This window comes from Ictidomys tridecemlineatus, chromosome 1, assembly GCF_052094955.1.
Source record: "Ictidomys tridecemlineatus isolate mIctTri1 chromosome 1, mIctTri1.hap1, whole genome shotgun sequence".
Taxonomy (NCBI): domain Eukaryota; kingdom Metazoa; phylum Chordata; class Mammalia; order Rodentia; family Sciuridae; genus Ictidomys; species Ictidomys tridecemlineatus.
The window spans coordinates 30,260,169-30,284,982 of NC_135477.1; the positions used below are offsets into that span (position 1 = coordinate 30,260,169).

The window sequence follows — 24,814 nt, forward strand, 5'->3', positions numbered from 1 at the left end:
GCTCCCTTCATGCCAGAGAAAAAACTAAAGATGTTATAGCTCATTGCTTACAAAATTTTGCCACTGTGGGCATTCCAAAACAATTAAAAACAGATAATGCCCCTGGTTATACTTCTACCTCTTTTAAACAATTTTGCTCATCATTTGGCATTACTCATATAACAGGAATCCCATACAATCCACAGGGACAAGGCATAGTTGAAAGAGCTCATCAAAATATTAAAATGTACTTATTAAAGCAAAAACAGGGAATTGGGAAGGGGTATATATTCCCCAAAGATAACTTAAAATAACACTTTTTACTCTAAACTTTTTAAATTTGGATTCATCAGGACGTAGTGCTGTGGAAAGGCATATGTGTCCAAAAAATGTACATAAGCCCAAGGTACTTTGGAAGGATAATCTAACAGGACAATGGAAAGGTCCTGACCCAGTAATTGTCTGGAGTCTGGGGTCTTTTTGTGTGTTTCCACAGGGAGAATAGCAGCCGATTTGGATTCCAGAGAGATTAGCTGAGGTTCTGACCCAGTGATTGTCTGGAGTCCGGGGTCTATTTGTGTGTTTCCACAGGGAGAACAGCAGCCAATTTGGATTCTAGAAAGATTAACTAAAGCAATTTGTACAGACCAAAAAGAAGATGATTGGCTCAAATCCATAACAGCTGATATAGAAAACTCCAGTTTGGCTATTCTTACATCTGCGACAGAACCAAGATGCTTATTTCAATATCTATTTTATTATTACCCTTTCCCACATCATGAAGTTCGATTTTGTTTTTTGAGCTAATACAGACCTAGGTTAATGTTTTGCTGATCAGTTCTATTTTTTGACTATAGAGTTTTTAAACATTGCAATGGAGATTTCACCTGTAACAAGTTATAAGGCCTTTACTATTATGTTATGTGTTGTATGTATTATATTATGTGTGCACACTTGTGTTTTGTGTTGTATGTTTGTATGTACATATGTCCATATATCATATGAGTGCTCATGAAGAAATGGATCCAAATATTTTTTTTATTCACGTGATTTAAATGGTTTAATTTAAATTGGGTAAACAGCTGTTGAGGATTGTTTTAATATGTGAACAAAAAAAGAGGTTAACAGATCTGTTTGTTTACTTTCACCTTTCCTTTTCATTATATTTAATAATTCTGTTCAAGATAATGTAAATTGTTCAGAAAATTGTTTTCTTTTAGTACCTTCTGGAATGTTACATAATTTTTTCTTTAGCCATTATTGCCAGAATTCCTATCTTCATCCCAGTGCCAGTGAAGACAAAGATAAAACCAATCCACAGCTTCTGCAATAGCTATCACTGAACTGCTTGCATAACTTGCCTGCATTATGTATCACTTGTATGCATCGTGAACTCACTTGTATGCATTGTGAACTATCTGTTGGTGCTGCGACTTGTGGTAGTGTTGGGGTATTTTTGCTGATGGTGTCATCTGTGGTACAATTTTTCCAAAAGGAGCCGTCAATTGGCTTGGTGTATCCTCCTCCCTTTTGCTTGTGATGGTCGTTCAGCTAAAATTTGGGGGCCAACAGAGGTGAGGCAAAGAACCTCACCCCCACGCTGGTACAAAGACCTATCCACAGGTGTGGCTATATGCTGGATCAGTAGTCAATGACGGGTAAGATCCAATTGCAATGGTACCAACCCAAGATAGAATGCTGACACTTCAAGGCGTCAGCTCATCTGATGACAGGTAAGGACCATATGTAGTATTGGACAACCTAAGGCAGGCACGGTCCCTAAGCCACATGCTTGTTGTTTAAACAGAGAGGGGGAGATGTTGAGAGCCACAGACGAAGGGGCCCCAGCAAACTTCCAGCTGCCAGCTGATGACTGGCTCACAGCGGCCCCAGCAAACTTCTAGCTGCCAATTGATTGGCTCCTCTGCGGTGATGCTCATTGGGTTGTTTCCCTGCCCTTTCAGACCACAGAGCTGCTCATTGGGGGACTTTTTTTGGCTCCGCCCATGCAACCCAGCCAATTGGCCTCAAGAGCAGGAGGAGTGGGGGAGGTTGAGAGGCTTGTGGGAAGCCGGTGGTGGCAGTTGGGCTCTGAGGGTTTTCCTGAAGAGCTGTGTGGTGCTGTGTGTATGTTCTAAAAATAAAGTTCTTTTCTTTTGACAAGCGGCTCCTGAATTGTGCCCAGTCAGACTGCAGCAATGGAGTAATTTGAGGAAGATTGGTGTTAATTCTTCTTTGAATTTTTTTGTAGAACTCAGCTGAGAATTCATCTGGTCTTGGGCTTTTCTCAGTTAGTAGACTTTTTGTTGGAGTCTTCTATTTCACTGCTTGAAATAGATCTGTTTAAATTATGTATGTCCTCTTGATTCAATTTGGGTAAGTCATAGATCTCTAGAAATTTGTCAATATCTTCAAATTTTATATTTTATTGGAGTATGAATTTTTAAAATAGTTTGACTGTCATTTGTATTTCATAGTGTCCATTGTGATATTTCCTTCTTTATCATGTTTTAATAATAATTTTTCTCCCTCTTTGTTAGCATGGCTAAGAGTTTATCAATTTTATTTATTTTTTCAAAGAACTGGCTTTTTGTCAATTTTTAAAATTTTTGTCTGTTTTAATATCAGTGATTTCAGCTCTGATTTTAATTATTTCCTGCCTTCTACTGATTTGGGTGTTGATTTGTTCTCTTTGTTCTAGGACACTGAGATATAATGTAAAGTTATTTATTTGACTATTTTCTATACTTTTAATAAATGAGCTCAATACAATTTTTCCTTTTAGAACTGCCTTCATAGTGTCCCAGAGATTTTTATATATTTTGTTACTATTCTTATTTATTTCTAAGTATCTTTTTTAATCCACTCCTGATTTCTTCTGCTACCCATTTGTCATCCAATAACATATTACTTAGTCTCTAAGTGTTGGAGTAGCTTTTATTTTTTATTTTATCATTGTTTTCTAATTTCATTCCATTATGATCTGATAGAATGCAAAGTATTGTCTCTATATTTTTGCATTTGCTAAGAGTTGCTTTGTGGCATAAGATGTGGTTTATTTTAGAGAAGGATTCGTGTGCTACTGAGAAGAAAGTGTATTCAATCATCAATGGATGAAATATTCTCCACACGTCTGTTAATTGTAAGTTATTGATTGTAATATTTAGTTCTAAAGTTTCTTTGTTTAGTTTTTGTTTGGAGGATTTATTCAACGGTGAGAGAGGTGTATTAAAGTCACCCAGTATTATTGTTTTGTGGTCTATTTGGTTTTTGAAATTGAGAGAGGTTTGTTTGATGTATGTAGATGCTCCATTGTTTGGGGCATAATAATTTATGATTATTATGTCTTATTGACATATAATTCTTTTAAGCAGTATGATATATAGTTCTTGTTTCTTCTGATTAACTTTGGCTTAAGTTCACTTCATCTGACATGACAGAAACCCCTGCCTGTTTACATGATCCATGTGAGTGATGTTTTTTCCCATCCTTTCACCTGCAGTCTGTGTATGTTTTTGCTTATGAAGTATTTTGGAGACAGCATATTGTTGGGTCTTGTTTTTTAATCTAATTTGCCAGTCTGTATCTTTTGACTGATGAGTTTAGGTTATTAATGTTCAAGGTTATTGTTGAGATATGACTTGTATTCCCAGTCATTTTGGTTTATTTCCAGTTTTTAATTTGAATATTGAAAAAATATTGAAAAAAATTGTCAAGAATGTTATATAGTGCAGGTTTCTAGTTGTGAATCCTTTTAACTTTTGTTTATCATGGAAGGTTTTAATTTAATTTTCAACTCTGAAGCTTCATTTTGCTGGATATAGTAATCTTGGATGGCATCCATTTTCTTTCAGAACTTGGTATATATTATTCCAAGACCTCCTACCTTTGACAGTCTGGGTTGAGAAATCAGCTGAGATCTGAATTGGTTTCCTCCTAAATGTAATATGACATTTTTTTTTTCTGGCAGAGTCTAAAATTCTATCCTTATTCTTTATGTTAGGTATTCTCATAATAATGTGACTTGGTGTGAGTCTCTTGTAATTTTGTACATTTGGGGTCCTGTTATATATTCATTTTTGAAGGATATTTTACTATGAAATTTTAAGATGACTTCAATTTCCCTTCAACACTTTAAGATGTCATCCTACTGTCTTCTGGCTTGCAAAATTTCTGATTATGTCTATAATAATGCTTATCTCTGATTATCAATATAAAATGTACATATTGGTATCTAGCTTCTGTTAAAATCTCTTTGTTTTCAGTACTATGATTACTGTCTTAGTACTAGATGCTATGACAACATACCATAGTCTGGGTATTTTAAACAACAGATATTTGGAGTCTGTGATCAGTGTGCTAACAGGTTCTGGTGAAGATCCTCTTCCAGGTTTGCACATGTTTTCTTCTTGTATACTCACATGGAAAACAGAGGAAATTCTGGTGTCTCTTCCACTTCTTATAAGAGCACAAATCTCACCTTGGGGACCCCACTTTCAGGGTTTTATTTAAACCTAATTGTGCCACCTCCTAATACTTCCATTGAGGGTTAGGGCTTCAACATATGAATTTGGGGTTACTCAAAGATTCAGTACATAACACCTCTATTCTGTTTGGGGAAAGAGTTTGCAAATAATTGGTATTTCTTTTTAAATATTCAATAGAATTCACCTTTGAATTCCAAAACTACCTGAACCTGGGTTTTTCTTAGAATTTTTGTTTGTTTGTTTGGGGGTAGGCTAGTTCAATATCTTAGTTGATATAGGCTTCTTCATTCTTTCTAATTTTTTCTTAAGTGATTTTGATTGTTCTTTTAGGAACTTTCCCATCTCATCTAGGTTATCTAATTATTTGGCATACAATTATCCACAGTATTATCTTATATTCACTTTATTCTGTAGGGGCAATAGTTATGTCCATTTTCATTGGATTTTATAGTAATTTGAATGTTTTCTGATTATTTTTGGCCAGCCTCACTAGTGGTTGAAAATTTTGCTACACTTTTAAAAGAACTAAATTTTGGTTTCATTCATTGCTCTAATAACTTTTTATTTTCTGTTTCATTTGTTTTCACTCTTTTTTATTTCCTTCCTCTCTTTGCTTTTTAGTTGTTTCCTATTTTTTTGTAGTTCCCTAAGATATAAAGTATGTTACAGATTTGAGATCTTTCTTGCTTTCCACCTGAACATTCTTTCAGTATTTTTTATAAAGCAAGTTTGTAAGCAACACATTATTTTAATTTACCTGGGAATATCTATTTGCCTTCCATTTTGAAAGGCAGTTTTGCTTAAAATAAGGTTTTTGGTTAACAGTATTTTTTTTCCTCAGAACTTTGAACATGTCCACTTCCCTTCAGCCTTCATTGTTTCTGCTGAGAAGTCTGCTGTCAATTTTATTGGTGGTTCCTTGTTTTTGTTTTTTTTTTTCTTAATGATTTCAGGATTTTCTTCTTGCCTTCCACAATTTCTTTAGATATTTTTTGTTTGGACTTCCATTACATGTATGATGCACTTAGTGTTGTGTTGTTCTGCAGTTCTCTGAAGTCATATATCTGCTATAGCTTGAATGTGGTAGGATAGGAGGCTTGGTCCCCAGGGCGGCACTATTTAAGTAGTGCTGGAATCTTTAAGAGGTGAGATGTAATGGAACTTCCTGAGGTCATTTGGGGTATGATGTAGCAGATCCTTGAGTTCTTGTGAGAGGGTCTTTAGAAAAGAACGAAGCCTGACATTTCCCATCCTGTTTCTTTTCATAGTGCAGATGTAATCTTCTTGCCAGAAAGCCAGAGAGAGGAAGGTGCTAGGAGTTCCAATATCCCCTTCAAGGATACACTCCCAAAGATTTCCTTTCACTAGGACCCACCTCCTAATGGTTCCACGTGCCCCCAATAGTGCCACAGGCTGTGTCCAAGCCTTAAACACAAGAGCCTTTGGGGGGAAAACTCCAGATCCAGACTACAGCAAAGCCCTTCAGGCTGAAATGAAAGTGGGGAACTAGAAAGTTACTCAGACTCATATGAGGAGATTTTAAAACACTGACAAAGGTAAATATAAATATGAGCACAAGCACAAAGAACATACTTTCTTTAATAAAAGAATTTTTAGTTTGTAACTTCTGTTTCCTCCTGGTTTAAAATACAACAACCATAAAGCGACAAGTATAAATGTATATTTATGGATACTTTATAAAAGATGTAATATATGACAAAAACGGCATGGGAAGGAATGAAACTATATAGGTCAAACACTCATTGAAATTGAGATTCATCTGAATTAGGTGAATAGAATAGTTTTTCAATCTCCTCTAATAAAATTCTATGTATTGTTTTAAAAATTGCCCTTTTTTGTTTTTGTTTCATATCTAAGGCAGCTTTGCCTCAATAAAGATAACAAATATCTTCCTCTAAATGTTTTAGTTTTTGCTTACATTAAAACCTAAGATCCATTCTGAGTTAATTTTTTGTGTATTATTTTAGAGTGAAGATTTTTTTCCTTTATTCTTTTTTCTATCTATGCTTCAAATTACATATTCTCTTAATCTATATTCATGTTTGCTGGTTCTTTTCCCAGTTTAAATTGCTGGTCAAACCTTATTGAATTTTTCACCTTGGTTATTGTACTTTTCAACTCCAGGATATTCATATATATATATATATATATATATATATATATATAACATATAATATTATATATATTATATATTATATATATACCATATTTAAAGAAATAAGAAAAATGACATTGCCTAATCAAATAGAAAACATATATATATATATTTCTATCTCCTTATGTTTTCTATTTGATTAGGCATTGTCATATTTTCCTTATTTCTTTAAATATGGTTTCCTTTAGTTCTTTGAACATTTTAGAAATAGCTTCTCAGCATTTATCCTATATCTGATACCCCTCAAAGGAAGTTTCTATTATGGATCACACTTTTCTTTGCTACCTCATAATTTTGTGTTGTAACTGTTTATTTTAGGTAACTTATAGCATCTCTGAATATTGATCTTTCTCACCTACTTCAGATGTATCGTTATTATTTAGTGACATGGCTGGACAAATTCATGAAGCCTATTTCTTCCTCAATATGCCACCTTAGGCACTAGTATTCAACTTTTGAGTCAGCACATGTGTGGTCAGCTATTCAATGGTCAAAAGTTGTACGTCTAACCTCTGAATCAGTAAGATTTTCACCTTATCCTGGGTGTGTGTGTGCGTGGCTTGAAGGTTGCTTTCACAGCTTAGGGTTTAAAAGTTGGCCCTGCATTCAGCCAGGAACTCATGACTCAGAAGTTCCTTCTCTGGTCACTCTTAGGTCACAGACTTCAGGATGCATTCTTCCTGATCATAGGAGTGTCTGTGATTTTATCAAGGCTCTTTCTCTTTCCCCATCATGTCTAAACTCCTTGTTGTCTCTCTTGGTATCATCATCAACCATTAGCCCCCAACTAAATTTTAGGTGCATGCTTTATGGTTTTTTAGCAATTCTTTAGCGTATTCATTGTTCCAGTCCTGTCCCAAATAAAGTCAGGCCCTCAGATGGTTATTTTTAGGCATCAATTTTAAGAATTCTTTTGAGAGCTGGTAAAGCATTATTTCTGTATTTTTGGAGATTTGTGTGTTGATGGATGGAATGGGGAAGTGGGCACACTTCTCTTTTGCAAACTGGTGACATTCTCCTGCCCTGGAATACTGGACCTTCTGGTTCTCTGGCCTTTGGATGTCAACAGCCTCGCGTGGGTTGTGAGGCCTTACACTACTGACTTCTCTGGTTCTGAGATTTTGAGATTTGGACTGAGCAATGCTACTAGCATCTTTGAGTCTCCAGCTGGCAGGCCACCTTCTCAACCTCCATAATCATGTAAGCCAATTCCCCTATGTGCCCTCTCATATATTTCCATAGTTTGTATGGGTTCTGTCTCTCTGGAGAATTCTTACAGAACCCTTGTAACATGTAGTATGTTGTCAAGTCTTTGAAACTCACTCCAACCCTCTCTACAGCTCTCTGCCTTTGTGCTATGAAGCAGAAGGTGGGGTAAATGAAAAACTGCCTGTTCATTGAATGCGCTACCCGCATCCTCCCTGGAGCTGCTGTTGGGTGCAGGGAAAGCAGGGAGAAGGACAAAGTTGTGGAAAATATAATCTCCCAAGTGACTTTATTTAATTTCCACCCAGATATTCCTGTGTTTTTCCAGTAGCTTCATACAACTAATCAGGTTATTTTGTGCCTTTTACTATAAATGGGTCTTTTTTTTTAAAAAAAGACTGTTTTCCAGCTAATTACTGTAGTTTTCAAGGAAGGTAATTTTCAGCATACTCCCTTGGATGTTCAAGATACTGAAAGCAAGTCCTCCATAATATTTCTTGATCATCTAGTTTTTAAATGAAGCACATATAAACCAATGAACACCACAATCAACCATTTCTACTCTGCATTGTAAGGAAAATTTTTTGCTAATGTCATTTAATTGGCAACAATGAAATAAAAAATTAATTCCTCCAGCAAGTTTTGCCAGATGGGATATCAAGATACCTTGCCAAGAACAAGGACCCTAATAAATTTCTAAGGCAAATAATCGGTGTACTAACCCAAACAGGTATATATCCCAAGTAAGCAAATATCAATGGTAAAAAGGAATTTCATTTTTTAAAATATCTGTCAGCTGTGTGGAATTAGTGGGTAATAGTCAACTCACCTCCATCATGTCCTATCCAAGATCTCTTATTACTTTTTCCTAGCAACTATTTCAAATGAAAAAACTAGTAGCTATTTCTGACCTAACCTAGACATAATAAGTTCTGCAATTCTGCTTTTTCATCACTTTTACTTCCCTCCCTAATTTGCATTAGTCTTGGCACACAGATGACATATTTACCCACTTATTGTTTTCATTATGTACTCTCCTCTTTTACACAAAAATAACATTTACATTGGCAACTTTATTATCAAATTCAGTTTTTATACTTTGCAACTCTTAAACAGAGTGTATCACAAACCATCAAACTGGTATTTTTTAAATGCATACCCTACCCTAAAAGCACAGCTTTGAAGGACCTCAAGCAATAGTTGGTACACTATGACTGGTGGGCGAAATCTAAACTACTGCCTATTTTTTAAAAAATATTTTTTTCATAACTTCATTTATTTTTATGTGGTGCTGAGGATCAAACCCAGTGCCTCACACATACTAGGCAAGCGCTCCACGCTGGAGTGATAACCACAGCCCCATTGCCTATTTTTGTAAATAGTCTTATTGAAACACATTTACCTTCATTTATGTATAGTCCCTGGCTATTTCTGCATTATAAGAGATGAGTAACAAAAGAGACTATATCCAATAGAGCCCAAGTTATTTACCATTTGACCCTTTCCTGAAAAACAAACTGCTGACCCCTCAATTTTCATAAAAACTATAGCATTTCAATCTGTGCTACTGAATATTCAGCAAGATAAAATTATTTGAAAAGTAAATTACTTTTTAAAGTCAATGCTAAACAGTGGGAGGCCCACATCAATGGAAATGGATAAATAGGAAAATAATCAAACTAATTCTTGACTCTGAAGTTTGATTAGCTCAGTCATCTTTAGTCAAGAAAAATAAAGAACAGAGGGTTCTGTTTATTTCCTACTCGACAATAAAGAAGTTCCAAGCAGGTTTGCACCCTTCAGAATAACCTAAATTAAAACCAAAAGTTCCCATATGCAACTGATTTTAAACGGCTTTTAAAACTTTCAGACAAATATATCACAACAGTAATTTTTCCGGAATGGCTACTCTGACAGTATTTTTAGAGCATCACAAAGACTGGCACGATAATTCCATTTTTCCTTTCTAGTCACAGGAAGCAATGGCTCATTACAGATCTATCCTTAACACAGCATTTCAGTTTTACTGCTGTAGGGCACTGAAGAGCATAAGCCACCTACGGCTCACCTTGCCAGCACAACAGAAAAAAATATGGTAAATGTGACCCTTCTCAAACAAAATTTCATCTATAACCTTTTTTTGGGGAAGAGGCTCATACTTTATTTTGTATAGTTCACTAGCATAGCATAAAAACAAAAAACTTCACACACTTGGAAATATAAATAATTACCCATCAGAATAATGGGTATAATCTCCCATTAGATTTTAGCACAGTTAAAAAAAAATTCTTATGTAAACACAAACTTAAGATAACTTTAATTGAAGAAAACATTCATCAACAATGAAATTAACAATGCTTACCATTCTTTAAACACCATATACATTATTAATATATACTGTGTATTTCCAATCAACTCCATTCTTAGGCTCAATTTTTAAGAAACACGATTTTACCAGGTTTTATACAAAAAAATACTTCACTAAGAAAGTAGATAAACTGCACAAAAACAGTACAAGTATAATATGCATAGCAAGATAGCTTGAAGCATCTATGTATGGCTTTCTTTAAAATAAAAAACTATTAGGGGAATGGGCCCATTTGGGACCTTACTGTTACAGTTGACATATGTAAACTGTTTCACATCTTTTTTAGGCACTTGCTAACAATAGTGTTCAATCCCTGAAAAATTAATTTTACCTAAAAAAAAAATCCACATCTGAAATAATAACCAAGAAAAATAGAAAATAACATGGGTTAAAGTTTTACATATTCTCTTTAAATTAAACAACCAGTTTTATTAGTGCATGCACAGAACTAAACTAAAAGAAAATAAATTTTTGTGACAAAACTTTCTGTGCAAAATTTACATAACAAAGTACAAAAAATATGTACAGATTTAATTTGTTATATACAGAAAAGAAGCCCTGAAGTTTTCATCCAATCAATGAAAATATCATTTAACACTTATAGTAACAATATAACAAAAACCATATAACACACAATTTTGTAATATAAGAACTTCATTACCCAATGATCCAACAAAATTTGATCCAAACTTACAATGTGAAAAATTTAAATCTATTGATTGTTATGAAAATGTTCACTCAGAAACTCCTTTGGGCATGTTCCTTAGGAATCCGTCCTGAAGTTTTATGAACTACCAGAGTCCAGTGTTAATTCTTCCCCATTTTCCAACATCAACAATTAGTACATATCTGCTTTGGGTTGTCCATCATACTGAAAAGTTGCTAACAAAAATGGTTTGTCCTAATTTGGACATGTTCAGATAATAATAGTAATTAAACTGACAAAAATATGATCTGCCTTGCTAATCGTGCTTCAAAATATCATCTCTGTAAAAAAAAAAAAAATGTTAATTTTCAAGAAAATCTATTCCCTTAGAAGTGTTTCTATGTTCCACGGTTAAGGGATGGCAACCAGGAAAAGATGGTCACTTGGTTTTTGGGAAACAGTTTAATTCAGATGAGCACACTTCTGTGCAATGGGATCATTGGAGAATATAATCAGCTTAAGGAAAACGTTGAAATTCTTTAACTGGACTTGAAACTAGACAAAGAGATTCTCTTGAGGCTGCCCATCTATTGCAATGCTTGACATGGCCATTTAGAAAATCAAAATCACATTGGGAGGATGTTCCAATTTTTGACATAGAAGAGAGCTTAACATAAAACAGTGTTTACTTGCCCCATACTCTGAGCTTTATTTAAGATGTAGTAACTATAGTAAGTTAAAAGATACTTTCAAAGGAGTCTAATACCCTTTAAACTGTATTTAGCAAATGTCAAGTAACTTTTTTACCCAAGCTCTCAGTATATCTTCACAAGTGAGGAGAAATTTCTCAACTTCATCATGAAAGAGCTCTCTATCTTCAGAGGAGCTGTATATATCAGATTTATAAGGCTGGTGGAAGAAGAGAGGGAATGGAGCAGCCATTACCCTCTACTAAGAGTCTCTAAAGAAGTAAATTGGGAAAACTTTTTATCAAAATTTTCTTTAGCCCTAACTTCCCACAAACACATCTTTAAAAAAAATCAAGGTACATCTGTGCTGATTAGTTTCTTCCAAAACTTATGTGTGCAACGATGGCATTTTCAAGTACCACACATAAAGCTTTTGTTCTTCCAAAACCATATGACTTTTAAAACATTTAATTTCAGGAACTATACCAAGTAAAAGCTGCATGTAGTATGGTACTTCAACCCAGTGTTTTCTTCTAAGGTGATGTTGCTTTTCTTTTCCTTGGTAATTACAATACCTTATTCTAACATATTCCAATCCCGAGTGGCTTCCATTAAATGTCTCTGCCCATGACCAGCCCAAGCGTCCTGATTGTCAAATACTCTACCACAAAACCAACAATTAAACTTAGTTTTCAAAACATTTTCAGAGGTAGTTTTTACAATCTGATAATTGTTTTTGCTTGTCTTTTTGAGTGTTAATTTTAGCACAAACCTTTCTTTCACAGAACTAACATGTTTAAATGTTTTGTGCCTCTTAGAAAAATCATCATAAGTTGTTTTTGAAGGGTTATAACAAACTGGTTTCAGTAAAGCATTTATAGTTCTTTTTGACAATGAAACTTTAAGTACACGTCCATTAAATTTAGCGACAGTTTTCATCACACTCACTACTTCTGGTGCATCTGCATCAGGATGATTTAAAACCACAACTGGTTGGTTTCTCCTAGGACATTTCACAAGCTGTTTGGAACTAAAAGGGAAAAGCCGCAAAGTTCTAACTGAATCCTTTGAAAGCCTAGGTCTGCTAAATCCAAATGTTTCACGAACATCTGCAGTTTTAGCCTTTTCTTTACACTTTCTATGCAATGATGATTTTTTTCTTGGAGGTTCTTGGGAACTATCCCTAGACTTTCGTTTACAGTTTCTGTTTCTAGCTATAAAGGCAGTTTCAGAATCTTTATTTTTTACACTTGTTTTTATTTTTGAAAAATTTTTTTGGGAAGTCTTTCTTCTATTGAAATTTCTCTCAATTGTACAATTTGTCTTACATCTTAGTACCCTGGCCTCTGAATGGTCACTGATACATACTGGTTCATCAGAAGATTCAGGGCATGTTGCAGTAGAGGTTATAACAATTTCATTTGCTGGCAACAAATCATCTAATAAGAACGGTAAGGCATCTCTAGAAGATTCTGGCTCTTTCTGCTCTCCACCTATAGTCTGATTAGATGGTACACCGTCTTTCTGTGGTGAGGATGCAGAGTTGCTAACTAACAGATTATTAGCAGCAGTCACATTTAACACAGGGTTAAAAATTTTCAGCAATATTTTTTGTGATGTTCCTTCAGGTCTCTTTGGCTGTATATTTTGATAATAAGAACTATTTTGGACTAACTTAGGCTTAAGCAGCTCAGCATTATTTGGCATCACACACTTTAAAAAAACAGCTTGTGTGCCATCAGGCAAGAGGGTATAAAGTGGTGTTTTTGAAAAAATTTCATTCTGAGGTTTTACTGAATCCAAGATATTTAACTTTGTTCCCTGCTGCTCAGACAATGCATTGGGAATAGGAATAGCTTTCACTGAAGAACTTGCTGATGTTTTAATAATGTAAGGGCCTTTTAATGGCAATGTATTTTCTGAGCTACTTTTTATGCTCAAACAACTGCCAATGCTGGAACAAAATGCAGGTGTTAGACAATTGTTGTTTTGTTCTACCTTTAAAAAAGGTGTTTTGCAAGGATCCTTGGTCACAGTTCCACAAACTTGAGCACTCTCAGTTTTTACAGTAGAAAGACCTTCAAATTTCCCATTATTAAATGTCAAAATCATCCCAGGCTTCTTGTTTAAAAGAGGAGGTACACCTTGTGTATTAACTAGTGGACGTGGTCTTCCTGAAAAAACATGGAATCCAGGCTTATTGGCAACATGCAATGGTATAAAAAAACCTTTTGGAGTTTGAACAAATATAGTTTTTTTATGTTCTGAGTTTAGAAATGGACTCTGCATATATAAAGAACCTGAATTTTGTGTAGTGGCTCGTAGTTTGTCCTTTACAAGCTGCTGTGTTATTATTGCATCTGACTGAGTCTTAAGTAATGTGCCAATACCTGAAATTCTAGGTGTCTTCTCTGAATCTCTCACATCTTGTGATACAGATAGCACTTGTTTTTCCTTTCCATTACATTTTAAATTCAGATCATTTAGGGGCACATCAACACCTCCATTACTAGAGAGAAGTGGGAAGATGCCTTGCCCTCTGAAGTCTTTTGAAGATTCAACTATTGTGCCTTCTCCCTCGTGTTTCTGAAATGACTGGTCACAATGAAGTGACAGGCTTTGATTTGGAATGTCAGAGTCTTGTTTTACATCAGATTTTGGTTTTAATATATCTTGAAGCAATTGGTTTACTTCAGGGGGCAAAAATTCGGATGCCTGTTGGCTCTGAAGAGAAAAAACAGATGTAATTCTAGGCATCAGAGGTGAATCGACACTAGAAATGTCATTCCAGTTAGATTTTTCAGTTACATTCTCTAAGTTTTGGTTTTCATTAGTGTACAGGTTTTGTCCTTTTTCTAAAACACATTGTTCTTCAACTTCAGCTTTCATTTTTAAAATTCCATCTTTATCATTTAAAAGGCTGACAGATGATAACAGGCTATCTGGGTTTGAGCTCTCCTTCCTCACTAGTGATAAAGCTGTCTCACTAACTGGTTGCTGAACTGTTTTGCTTGAAGATTCTCTCTGAAGGTTTTCACACATTGCTGTTCCTGAAAACCTTCGACGTTTATTCGAGTTATTCACTTTTGAGTAATTATGAAAAGGCAATGATCCTTGGTTGGAGGACTCAACAGGTAATTCAGAGTTGACATAATTAATGCAATAGTTGTGCATATCTCCACTGTTGTATGCATTTGGTTTGGTAGTATGGTTGACTTTGTCTGGACTTTTAATGGTAGTACCTAACACCTCAGGATGACTCTGAATGATATGATTTCCCCATAAGTCAACATTCTCTCTTGCTTCAACTTTTGTGGTCACTGACGTAGTAACCAATTCTGATGTTGTTGGTAAAGAAGATACACTTTTGCCATAATCCATTGTTGGAAGCATGTTATTCTTTTCTGATATAAAAGCCATTTCTTTCTCTGAAATTACTTTCCCTGAAAGTACAGGAGATGAACAAGAAAACGGAGGTGGTTTCATATAAACTGTGTCACTTATCTCAGTTGTTACTCCTGTTAAAAATCCAGGTGTGTCCAAAGTCTGGGGCTGCAAATTAGTAGTACTGTCTTTTGCAGCATCTGAGTGTGAGGTGGGCGAGTATAAGTTCTGCTTATTTGTAGGCAACAATTTTATTACAATATGCTGTTTTCCATCTACCATCTTGAAGCCCATAAACTTAGCACTATAGTTAGCAGGAATTGTTATTTTATTATTTTTCACCATTAATACTGTAGGTCCTTGTAGAGCAGTCTTCAAGAAACCTGAAGTAGCATTGGATCCCTCCTCAGCTCTATTACATTGCCCAGTGGACAAAAGAGCTGGTTTTCCTGACTCCAACTCTGCAGGCTTATCACTATTCTCACAGTGTAGTCTTTCACCCTTTTCCTCATTTAAATGTTCTTCACCAAGATAGCTCTGGTCTTCAGATTTGGTCTGTGTTTTATTCATTTTATTAAGCACTTGAGTGTTTTCTTCTATATTTCTGTCACTTCCATTAGTAATTTTCTTACGTTTCCAGAATGTCTTCCTTGATGCACCTATTTTATATCTTTTCAGTATTAACTTGAGTCCCGATGAAGTATTTGCCATCCTTTTTTCATATTTATCTTTTTCCAGTTTTTCTTTTGCATATAAGTGTTCTTTGTGCAAAGTTATAACATGTCTTACAAGATAGTCTTTACGGGTGGCACCATAGCTACAATATTGACAAGTGAAGGGAAGAGTACCAGAATGCACATGAAGGTGCTTCTGAAGCTCCCCTTTGGTAAAACATACATGATGGCATTTACCACATTTATAATGAACTTCATTATGTCTATGAATGTGCTGGACAAATGTGCCAACATCCTGGGTGGAGAACTGGCATTTTTCACATTGAAAATTACCATTAACACAATGTGTAGATGTGAAATGCTTTGTCAAATCCAATAAAGTATATACACGCTCATTGTTACAAATATCACATTTTACTAAAGTGCTCCTATGGGTTCGTCTGTGTTGTTTAAATATCTGGAAGTCATTTGCTGAAAAACTGCACATTTCACAAGGATATGAAGGCAATTCACCATGGTGCCACATTTGAAAGTGTTTCTGCAAATCATTTGGGCTATATAGAGTGCTGTCTTGGCATTTTAAACAGCTGAAATTGAGTATTTTTGCAGACATTTTTATACCCTCTTCTTCAGGTCTCTCACACTTATGAAGTAATATGCACTCCTCTACACAGCTCACAGTCTTTACACTGATAGATTTTCTTGCAGTCTGTGGTTTACTCTGAAATAATTTTCTATATTTGTCAACTTCACTTTTCACTAAGACTTCATTTGGAATATTTATCTTCGGCAAATCAATTTTCACATTTTTAAGATCATAATGAAAACTACTTTCTGAAATTTTTGGTCTAGGTGCTGATCTGATAGGATCAGATATCACCTTTTCCACATCATTTTCTTTTTTAAATGTAGTTTGGTTTTCATCACAAAAAAACTGTTTCTGTTCAGATGGCATGATTTAATTACAAAAATCTCAGTTTGTTTTGTTCTGAAAATCTCTGAAGTTATCTGTAATTTAAACAGGAAATGATACTGTGTCGAGACATCTTCTAAATAACCAGAATTTTCCCCACATCATTTCACCTAAAATTAAACAAAAAAATTGAAATTTTCATCACAAAATTCAAAGTAAGTTTTATATCTCTACATTCATATTAGCAGACTAGAAATACTAATCAAGCATGTATATTAGAGACACAAACCACCTGTTAAGTATGTTAAGAAAAACTTAGCAAGAAGTAATCATTTAAAGTAAAACTAAAATTCATTTGGAAGTCAGGAAAGCATACTCTAGTTTAAACTCTACTATATGACACTGGGAAAGCTTCAGCTTCTCTGCACCTCAGTTTCCTCATTAAAAAAAAACAACAGCTGGATAAGTACCCTAGAGCTCTAAGATTTTTATAATAAACTGGTTTTAAAACAGAATTAAAAAGTTATTTTTTGAGATAGGTTCTCATTATGCTGTCCAGGCCAGCCTTGAACTCCAAGGCCCAAAGGATCTTCCTGCCTCAACCACCTAAGTAGCTAAGACTACAGGCATGCACCACTATATCTAATGGAATAAAAATGGTTTCAGAGCCAGGCATGGTAGTAGCACAGGCCTATAATCCCAGCTACTCAAGAGGCTAAGGCAGAAGAAAAACAAATTGGAGGCCAGCCTGGACAACTTAGTGAGACCCTGTCTCAAAATATGATTTTAAAAAAGGTGGGGAGCTGGGAATGCAGCTCAGTAGTGGTAGATTGCTTGCAAGGTCTTGGGTTCATGCCCAATTCTAGGAAAAAAAAAAAAATCCTAACAAGAGAGCTCTAAAAACATAAGCTCCAGTTATACTAGTTAAGCACACATGGTTTGTGCATACTATTAACTTTTACTTTTTCACTCACATAGTTGATCCTACACATATTACATTACTCACAAGGTAATTCTCAATCCCGAAAGATTTCACCCGAATTTTCTATTTCCTTAGTTACCCAGAGATAATCTACAGTTAAAATAAAAGCCTGATTCATCTAACACAAACAACAACAAAAAGATGACATTTACTATCTAAAGTTATCACTACTAACTGGTGAAAAAATAATAAGTAAGAAAAAATTAAAAGAAACAGAAATTTCTCTTATTCTTGAAGTCTGTCTACTACCTGGTCTGGTTTCCTACCATTTAGCTATTTGGGGTTTTTTGGTCCCAGGTACTCAGGCAGATGGGAGTAATGAAAGCCTCTGGCAGGTTAGAATATAACCATTACTATCCACTTCCACTAATTAAAGTACCTACTGGTCGTGTTATTCTAACAAGTTTGAATCTGTGTTATAATCTCTTCGCTGGAAAAATGGGGGAAAATCAGTACTTCCCCTTCCTCTTTCACAAGGCTGCTGTAAAAAATTGAGAAAATACACATGGCCAGGTGTGTGGGGGAACACAGCTGTGATCTCAGCTCTCAGAAGGCTGAGTAAGGAAGAGAACTAGACTCAAGACCACCCTGAACAACTCAGTGAGGCTTGGGATGTGCTAGCACTTTCCCAGCTTGTGTAAGGGCCTGGGTTCCATCCTCAAAACGAAAGAAAGAAAGAAGAAAAGAAAATACACATAAAGATTGTTAAGAACCATTAACAAACTGTTAAGAACCATTACCTTCTGATTACCAAGTATGTTGCCGAGATTGGAATTTGAGTACTAAAAGTTCAATAGTAAACATATAAAATTATATTTTAGAAAACTTAGATTTTCTTATTTTTACGTTCTTAAATACATAAGCAAATATTAGATAAAATTGGATAAACTAAAGAAAATAAAGTATAAATCATATTAAGCTCCACTCATAATGACCAAAGATCTCATGTTTAAATTTTAGTTAATCTAAATACCTAAAAACTTCAGTGTTACAGAAATCTTTTACTGAAGGAATATAATTAAAAGTCAAATTGCTTTACAGATTAAAATATCCTTATATTATTTCTCAAATCTAATTCAGGCCACATCTGAAAAAGCACATTAATGTACATACTAAACTAACAATATATATTAGAAAGGTGCCAGCTTACTGATTTTTTTAATATGCCATGCCTAATATAGTAAAATGTTAAATTTTTTACTCTAAATATTGTACTGTATCGCTAAATGTAATTTTTACATTTTTAAAAACATTTTGTTCTTCAAAACTACAAAAAATAATAATAAAGGGATAGATAAAAGTTCCCATGTACCTGGTGGGCCCTCCATATGAACTGGAATATTCCCTATAGAGCAGTTTCTCAACAATGACAAGCATCATAATCACCTATATAACTTTCACCATATCAGAATCTGACTGTAAGGTTCAAACATGTGAAACGTTATAATTAAGGGTTCTTCGTTTGCCAAAGACCATAGTGTGGTATTATTACATAGATGGTATTACCTATTGCTACATATAGAGAGGACTATCATGGGGTTCATTACAAAAAGCAAACTACTTCTTATAGTAATATTACATGTCCAAAACTGTATTTCTACAAGTACCAAAAAAAACTATATTTTCATACTTCTAAATCCCGTCAATCCCGTTTCAAATATCGACATAATTAAAAATTTTTCTTATAAAGTAACATTTCCCAACGACTGATAGCCAGAGTGAAAATAGGCTTTTAAAGCAACTCAATCTGCCGGGTACTGTGGTGCATGCCTATAATCCCAGCAGTTTAGGAGGCTGATACAGGAGGATGGCAAGTACAAAGTCAGCCTCAGCAATGGCGAGGTGCTAAGCAACTCAGTGAGACTCTGTCTCTAAATAAAATACAAAATAGGGCTGGGGATGTGGCTCAGTGGCCAAGTACCCTTGAGTTCATTCCCTAATACCCACCCTTCCCCAAAAACCCAACTCACTCTATTAAAAACTAATAAATATCAAGTATTTTGATGGGTGCTATGGAGAGATTAAAAAAAAATGGTCCTTGCCCTACTGCAGCTTTAATCTAAAGCAGAAAGGACATGTACATTAACATATTGCTTATTCAGTGCTGACTATCCAGCAGCTCTTCCAGTATATAAACAAGAACAGAAAATATTAAGCAGGATGTGCGGCAGCCAAAAGAGATGCCATGAAGTCCACTCATGAAAGTACATGAGCTCTCCTCATAGGCAAGTTCTGCATATTCTCAGGCAGATCTGACTTATTCCTAACAATTTAAGTGAAATTGTGTTGGTTTCACAATCCTTAGCAAATGAAGAAGATTAAGAGTTCCTTGGCAGTGAGAGAGCAAAAATATTTTCAAAAAGGAAGAGAGGATACCATGAATTACCCAGAATAGTTAATACCACAGAGATGGAAAGCAGGTTCAATGGGGAACATGGTGGCGGGCGCAGAGAGATCAAGTCTCTGACCTCTTCAGCTGTGCAGGCAGAGGGAGTCGTAAACAGCCTAAATCTGTTTGCTCAGGATCACTAGGCAATGCTGAGCTGAAGTGGATCTGGGGCGAGCAGTCTGGGCCTCTCAGAACGCACACTGAACCCAGATCGGCTGAATTCAAGCTCCCATTCGCCTGCTTCCCACAGACAAACAGCTGTGACTCAGCACTAATCCATCGGGCTGAAACAACCGGTCAGCCCTTCTGATCCTACGGAGGTAAATGCCAACCGAGCCTTCATAGGTAGTGGCCACAGGTTTGAAACGGGGCTTGGGAGAGACAGTAAGGACCCACCCGTTGCATTGGTCACCCGGCAAAGGGAAACAAGCTGTCGCCATTTGCAAGAGATACCACCATGGCAGAGAACTGACGTCATCAGACTGCGGCGGAGGAGATAACTTCATTGAAACCTGTGGCTACAGGTGTGTAATTCCCTAGCCTTCCCTCTCCACACATCGGAGAAACCTTAAGGGCCAATTTCAGCTCTCCCGTAAGGGCCCCTCCCAGCTCTCCAGTGAGCACGGTAGCCAGACCGAGGGAATTAGAGGTGGCGTGGGACCCGCCACACGGAACTACTGCTCTCACCAGTGCTGACAGCTGAGGTCTCTTGCATCATCTACCGGGGGTGTGGTTACCAGAGAGGCAGTAAAATTCGCTGAGGATTCTCAGCCCCAAGCTCTACAAACTTAGGGTCTGAGGGAATGGCAAACTGGAAGAGAGTGCCCCGTCATTCATGACAACAGGGCTCCCGGGAGCAGCAGACCTGGCGTGTACCCAGTATTGTGGTGAGCGGCACCCGTGAGAGGGGCCTGGCTAGAGGAAAAGTAGGGAAGTGACTAGACACAAGAGGAGGCCCTAGGCACCCAGGATTGGAGACTCGCCCAGTCTGGGAGGAGGAGCTGCTGCACAGTGATTGGTTCCCGCGTATTGATAGGAGAAACTTGGCCTGGTGGGCACAGCGCCACCTACTGGAAGAGAAGTTAATCAAACTCTAAGACTGCATTTATTAGTTGTTTTTTTTTTTTTTTTAAATTTTGATTTGGGGTTTTCTTTCATTTTCATTTTTCTTTGTTTTTTTAATTTTTTTTACAATTTTTTTTAAATTTTTTTCTTCCAATTTTAATTTTAATTTTTTTTAAATTCTTTTTTTCTTTTCTATTTTTTTTCTTCTTTTGTCTTTTCATTTCTTTTCAATTATCTTATCCCCCCTTCCTTGAATTCTACCTGCTTACTCTCATTCTCTTTAGTGACTTCCTCTCTTCCCTTCTAATATCTTGCCTCCCAAGCATCAAATAAATTTATAGGAGTAAACAGTAACTCAGCAGTCAAACAGAACAAGAAGTAACATGAGCAGCTTCAAAAAGCAAGGAAGAAAAGGAGTACAAACAATGCAGGACAGCCTAAATATTCAGGAGGACCTAGAGTCATCAGAAAAATGGTCATATAAAGAACTCAAGGAACACCTTAGACAGATGGAATGGAACCTTAAAGAGGATACGAGACAGCAAATTCAAGCAGCAAAAGAACACATTGAGAAGGAATTACATAAACAGATAAAAGAAGAAGTTAAGCATCTTTATCAGGAGATAGAGATTATAAAAAATAATCAAACAATAATTCTAGAAATGAAGGAAACGATAAACCAAATTAAAAACTCAATTGAGAGTATCACTAACAGAGTGGAGCAAGTAGAAGCCAGAACGTCAGATAATGAAGACAAAATATATCATCTTGAAAAGAGTCTAGCCAACTCAGAAAGGCTGGTAAAAAATCATGAGAAAAACATCCAAGAGTCATGGGATAACATAAAAAAACCAAACTTACGAGTCATCGGGATAGAAGACGGTACAGAGATTCAAACCAAGGGAATGAGTAACCTGCTGAAATAATTACAGAAAACTTTCCAGAAATAAAAAAGGAAACAGATATACAAATTGAAGATGCATACAGGACACCGAGCACACAAAATCACAGTAGACCAACGCCAAGACACATTGTTATAAAGATATCCAATATACAGAACAAAGAGAAAATATTAAAAGCTACAAGAGAAAGGAGACAGATTACATTCAGGGGTAAACCAATAAGGTTAACAACGGATTTTTCATCACAGACACTGAAAGCAAGAAGGTCATGGAACAATGTATTTCAAACACTGAAAGACAATGGATGCCAACCAAGAATTCTGTATCCAGCAAAATTAAGCTTCAGGTATGACAACGAAATAAAGATCTTTCATGATAAACGAAAGTTAAAAGAATTTGCAGCCAGAAAACCAGCATTGCAAAGCATTTTGAGCAAAACACGAGGAAGAAATGGAAAACAATAACCAAAACCATCAGAGGGAAGTGCCTCGGTAAAGACAGAGGGCGAGGGGAAAGATAATCATGGAGAAACAAACTAAATTTTTTTAAAAAAGGATAAATAATCAAACATGGATGGAAGTACAAACCATATATCAATAGTAACTCTGAATGTTAATGGCTTAAACTCTCCAATAAAGCGACATAGGCTGGTATCATGGATTAAAAAAACAAATCCAACAATATGCTGCCTCCAGGAGACACATCTGATTGGAAAAGACATACACAGGCTGAAGGTGAAAGGATGGGAAAAAATATACCACATACACGGTCCTCGCAAGCAAGCAGGGTTGGCCATCCTCATATGGAATAAAATCGACTTCAAGACTAAGTTAATCAAAAGGGATAAAGAAGGACATTATATACTGTTAAAAGGAATCATACACCAACAAGACATAACAATTATCAATATTTATGCACCAAATAATGGCGCTGCGACATTCATAAAACAAATTCTCCTCAAGTTCAAGAATCAAATAGACCACAACACAATAATTATGGGTGACTTCAACACACCTCTCTCACCATTGGACAGATCCTCCAAACAAAAGTTGAATAAAGAAACTATAGAACTCAATATCACAATCAATAACCTAGACTTAACTGACATATATAGAATATATCAACCATCATCAAATGGATATACTTTTTTCTCAGCAGCACATGGATCATTCTCAAAAATAGACCATATATTATGCCATAGGGCAACCCTCAGTAAATATAAAAGGGTGGAGATAATACCATGCATTTTATCTGATCATAATGGAATAAAACTGGAAATCAATGATAAAAGAAGGAAGGAAAAATCCTACATCACATGGAAAATGAACAATATGTTACTGAATGATCAATGGGTTACAGAAGACATAAAGGAGGAAATCAAAAAATTCTTAGAGATAAATGAAAATACAGACACAACATATCGGAATCTATGGGACACAATGAAAGCAGTTTTAAGAGGAAAATTCATAGCCTGGTGGTCATTCCTCAAAAAAAGAAAAAACCAACAAATAAATGAGCTGACACTTCATCTCAAAGCCCTAGAAAAGGAAGAGCAAAACAACAGCAAATGTAGCAGAAGGCAAGAAATAATTAAAATCAGAGCGGAAATCAATGAAATTGAAACAAAAGAAACTATTGAAAAAATTAACAAAACTAAAAGTTGGTTCTTCGAAAAAATAAATAAGATCGACAGACCTTTAGCCATGCTAACGAAGAGAAGAAGAGAGAGAACTCAAATTACTAACATACGGGATGAAAAAGGCAATATCACAACAGATGCTACAGAAATACGAAGACAATTAGAAATTATTTTGAAAACCTATATTCCAATAAAATAGAAGATAGTGAAACATCGATAAATTTCTTAAGTCATATGATTTGCCCAGACTGAGTCAGGAGGATACACACAATTTGAACAGACCAATATCAATGGATGAAATTGAAGAAGCCATCAAACGACTACCAACCAAGAAAAGCCCAGGACCAGATGGGTATACAGCGGAGTTTTACAAAACCTTTAAAGAAGAATTAATACCAATACTTTTCAAGTTATTTCAGGAAATAGAAAAAGAGGGAGATCTTCCAAATTCATTCTATGAGGCCAACATCACCCTGATTCCGAAACCAGACAAAGACACCTCAAAGAAAGAAAACTACAGACCAATATCTCTAATGAACCTAGATGCAAAAATCCTCAATAAAATTCTGGCGAATCGGATACAAAAACACATCAAAAAAATTGTGCACCATGATCAAGTAGGATTCATCCCTGGGATGCAAGGATAGTTCAATATATGGAAATCAATAAATGTTATTCACCACATCAATAGACTTAAAGATAAGAACCATATGATCATCTCAATAGACGCAGAGAAAGCATTCGACAAAGTACAGCATCCCTTTATGTTCAAAACACTTGAAAAACTAGGGATAACAGGAACGTACCTTGACATTGTAAAAGCTATCTATGCTAAGCCTCAGGCTAGCAGCATTCTGAATGGACAAAAGTTGAAGGCATTCCCTCTAAAATCTGGAACAAGACAGGGATGCCCTCTATCACCACTTCTATTCAATATAGTTCTCGAAACACTGGCCAGAGCAATTAGACAGACGAAATAAATTAAAGGCATAAAAATAGGAAAAGAAGAACTTAAATTATCACTATTTGTAGATGACATGATTCTATACTTAGAAGACCCAAAAGGGTCTACAAAGAAACTACTAGAACTAATAAATGAATTCAGCAAAGTGGCAGGATATAAAATCAACACGCATAAATCAAAGGCATTTCTGTATATCAGCGACAAAACTTATGAAATGGAAATGAGGAAAAACACTCCATTCACAATATCCTTCAAAAAAATAAAATACTTGGGAATCAACCTAACAAAAGAGGTGAAAGATTTATACAATGAAAACTACAGAACTCTAAAGAGAGAAGTAGAAGAAGATCT

At 35.6% G+C, this 24,814-nt stretch overlaps 2 protein-coding genes across 8 annotated transcripts in view; both read right to left on the reverse strand.

Annotated features, from left to right (window-relative positions):
• Positions 1-24,814, reverse strand: part of Dntt (DNA nucleotidylexotransferase) — a 193,361-nt gene that overhangs the window by 150,552 nt on the left and 17,995 nt on the right. The gene's annotated exons all lie outside the window — the stretch shown is intronic.
• The window catches only part of Znf518a (zinc finger protein 518A), a 35,225-nt gene continuing 17,995 nt past the window's right edge, over positions 7,585-24,814 (reverse strand). For both annotated transcript variants that reach the window (XM_005335286.5, XM_021733221.3), the window contains one exon: positions 7,585-16,692. In XM_005335286.5, coding sequence (XP_005335343.2) covers positions 12,128-16,564 — 4,437 coding nt within the window. In that variant the 5' untranslated portion in view covers positions 16,565-16,692 and the 3' untranslated portion in view covers positions 7,585-12,127. The remainder of the gene's footprint in view (positions 16,693-24,814) is intronic.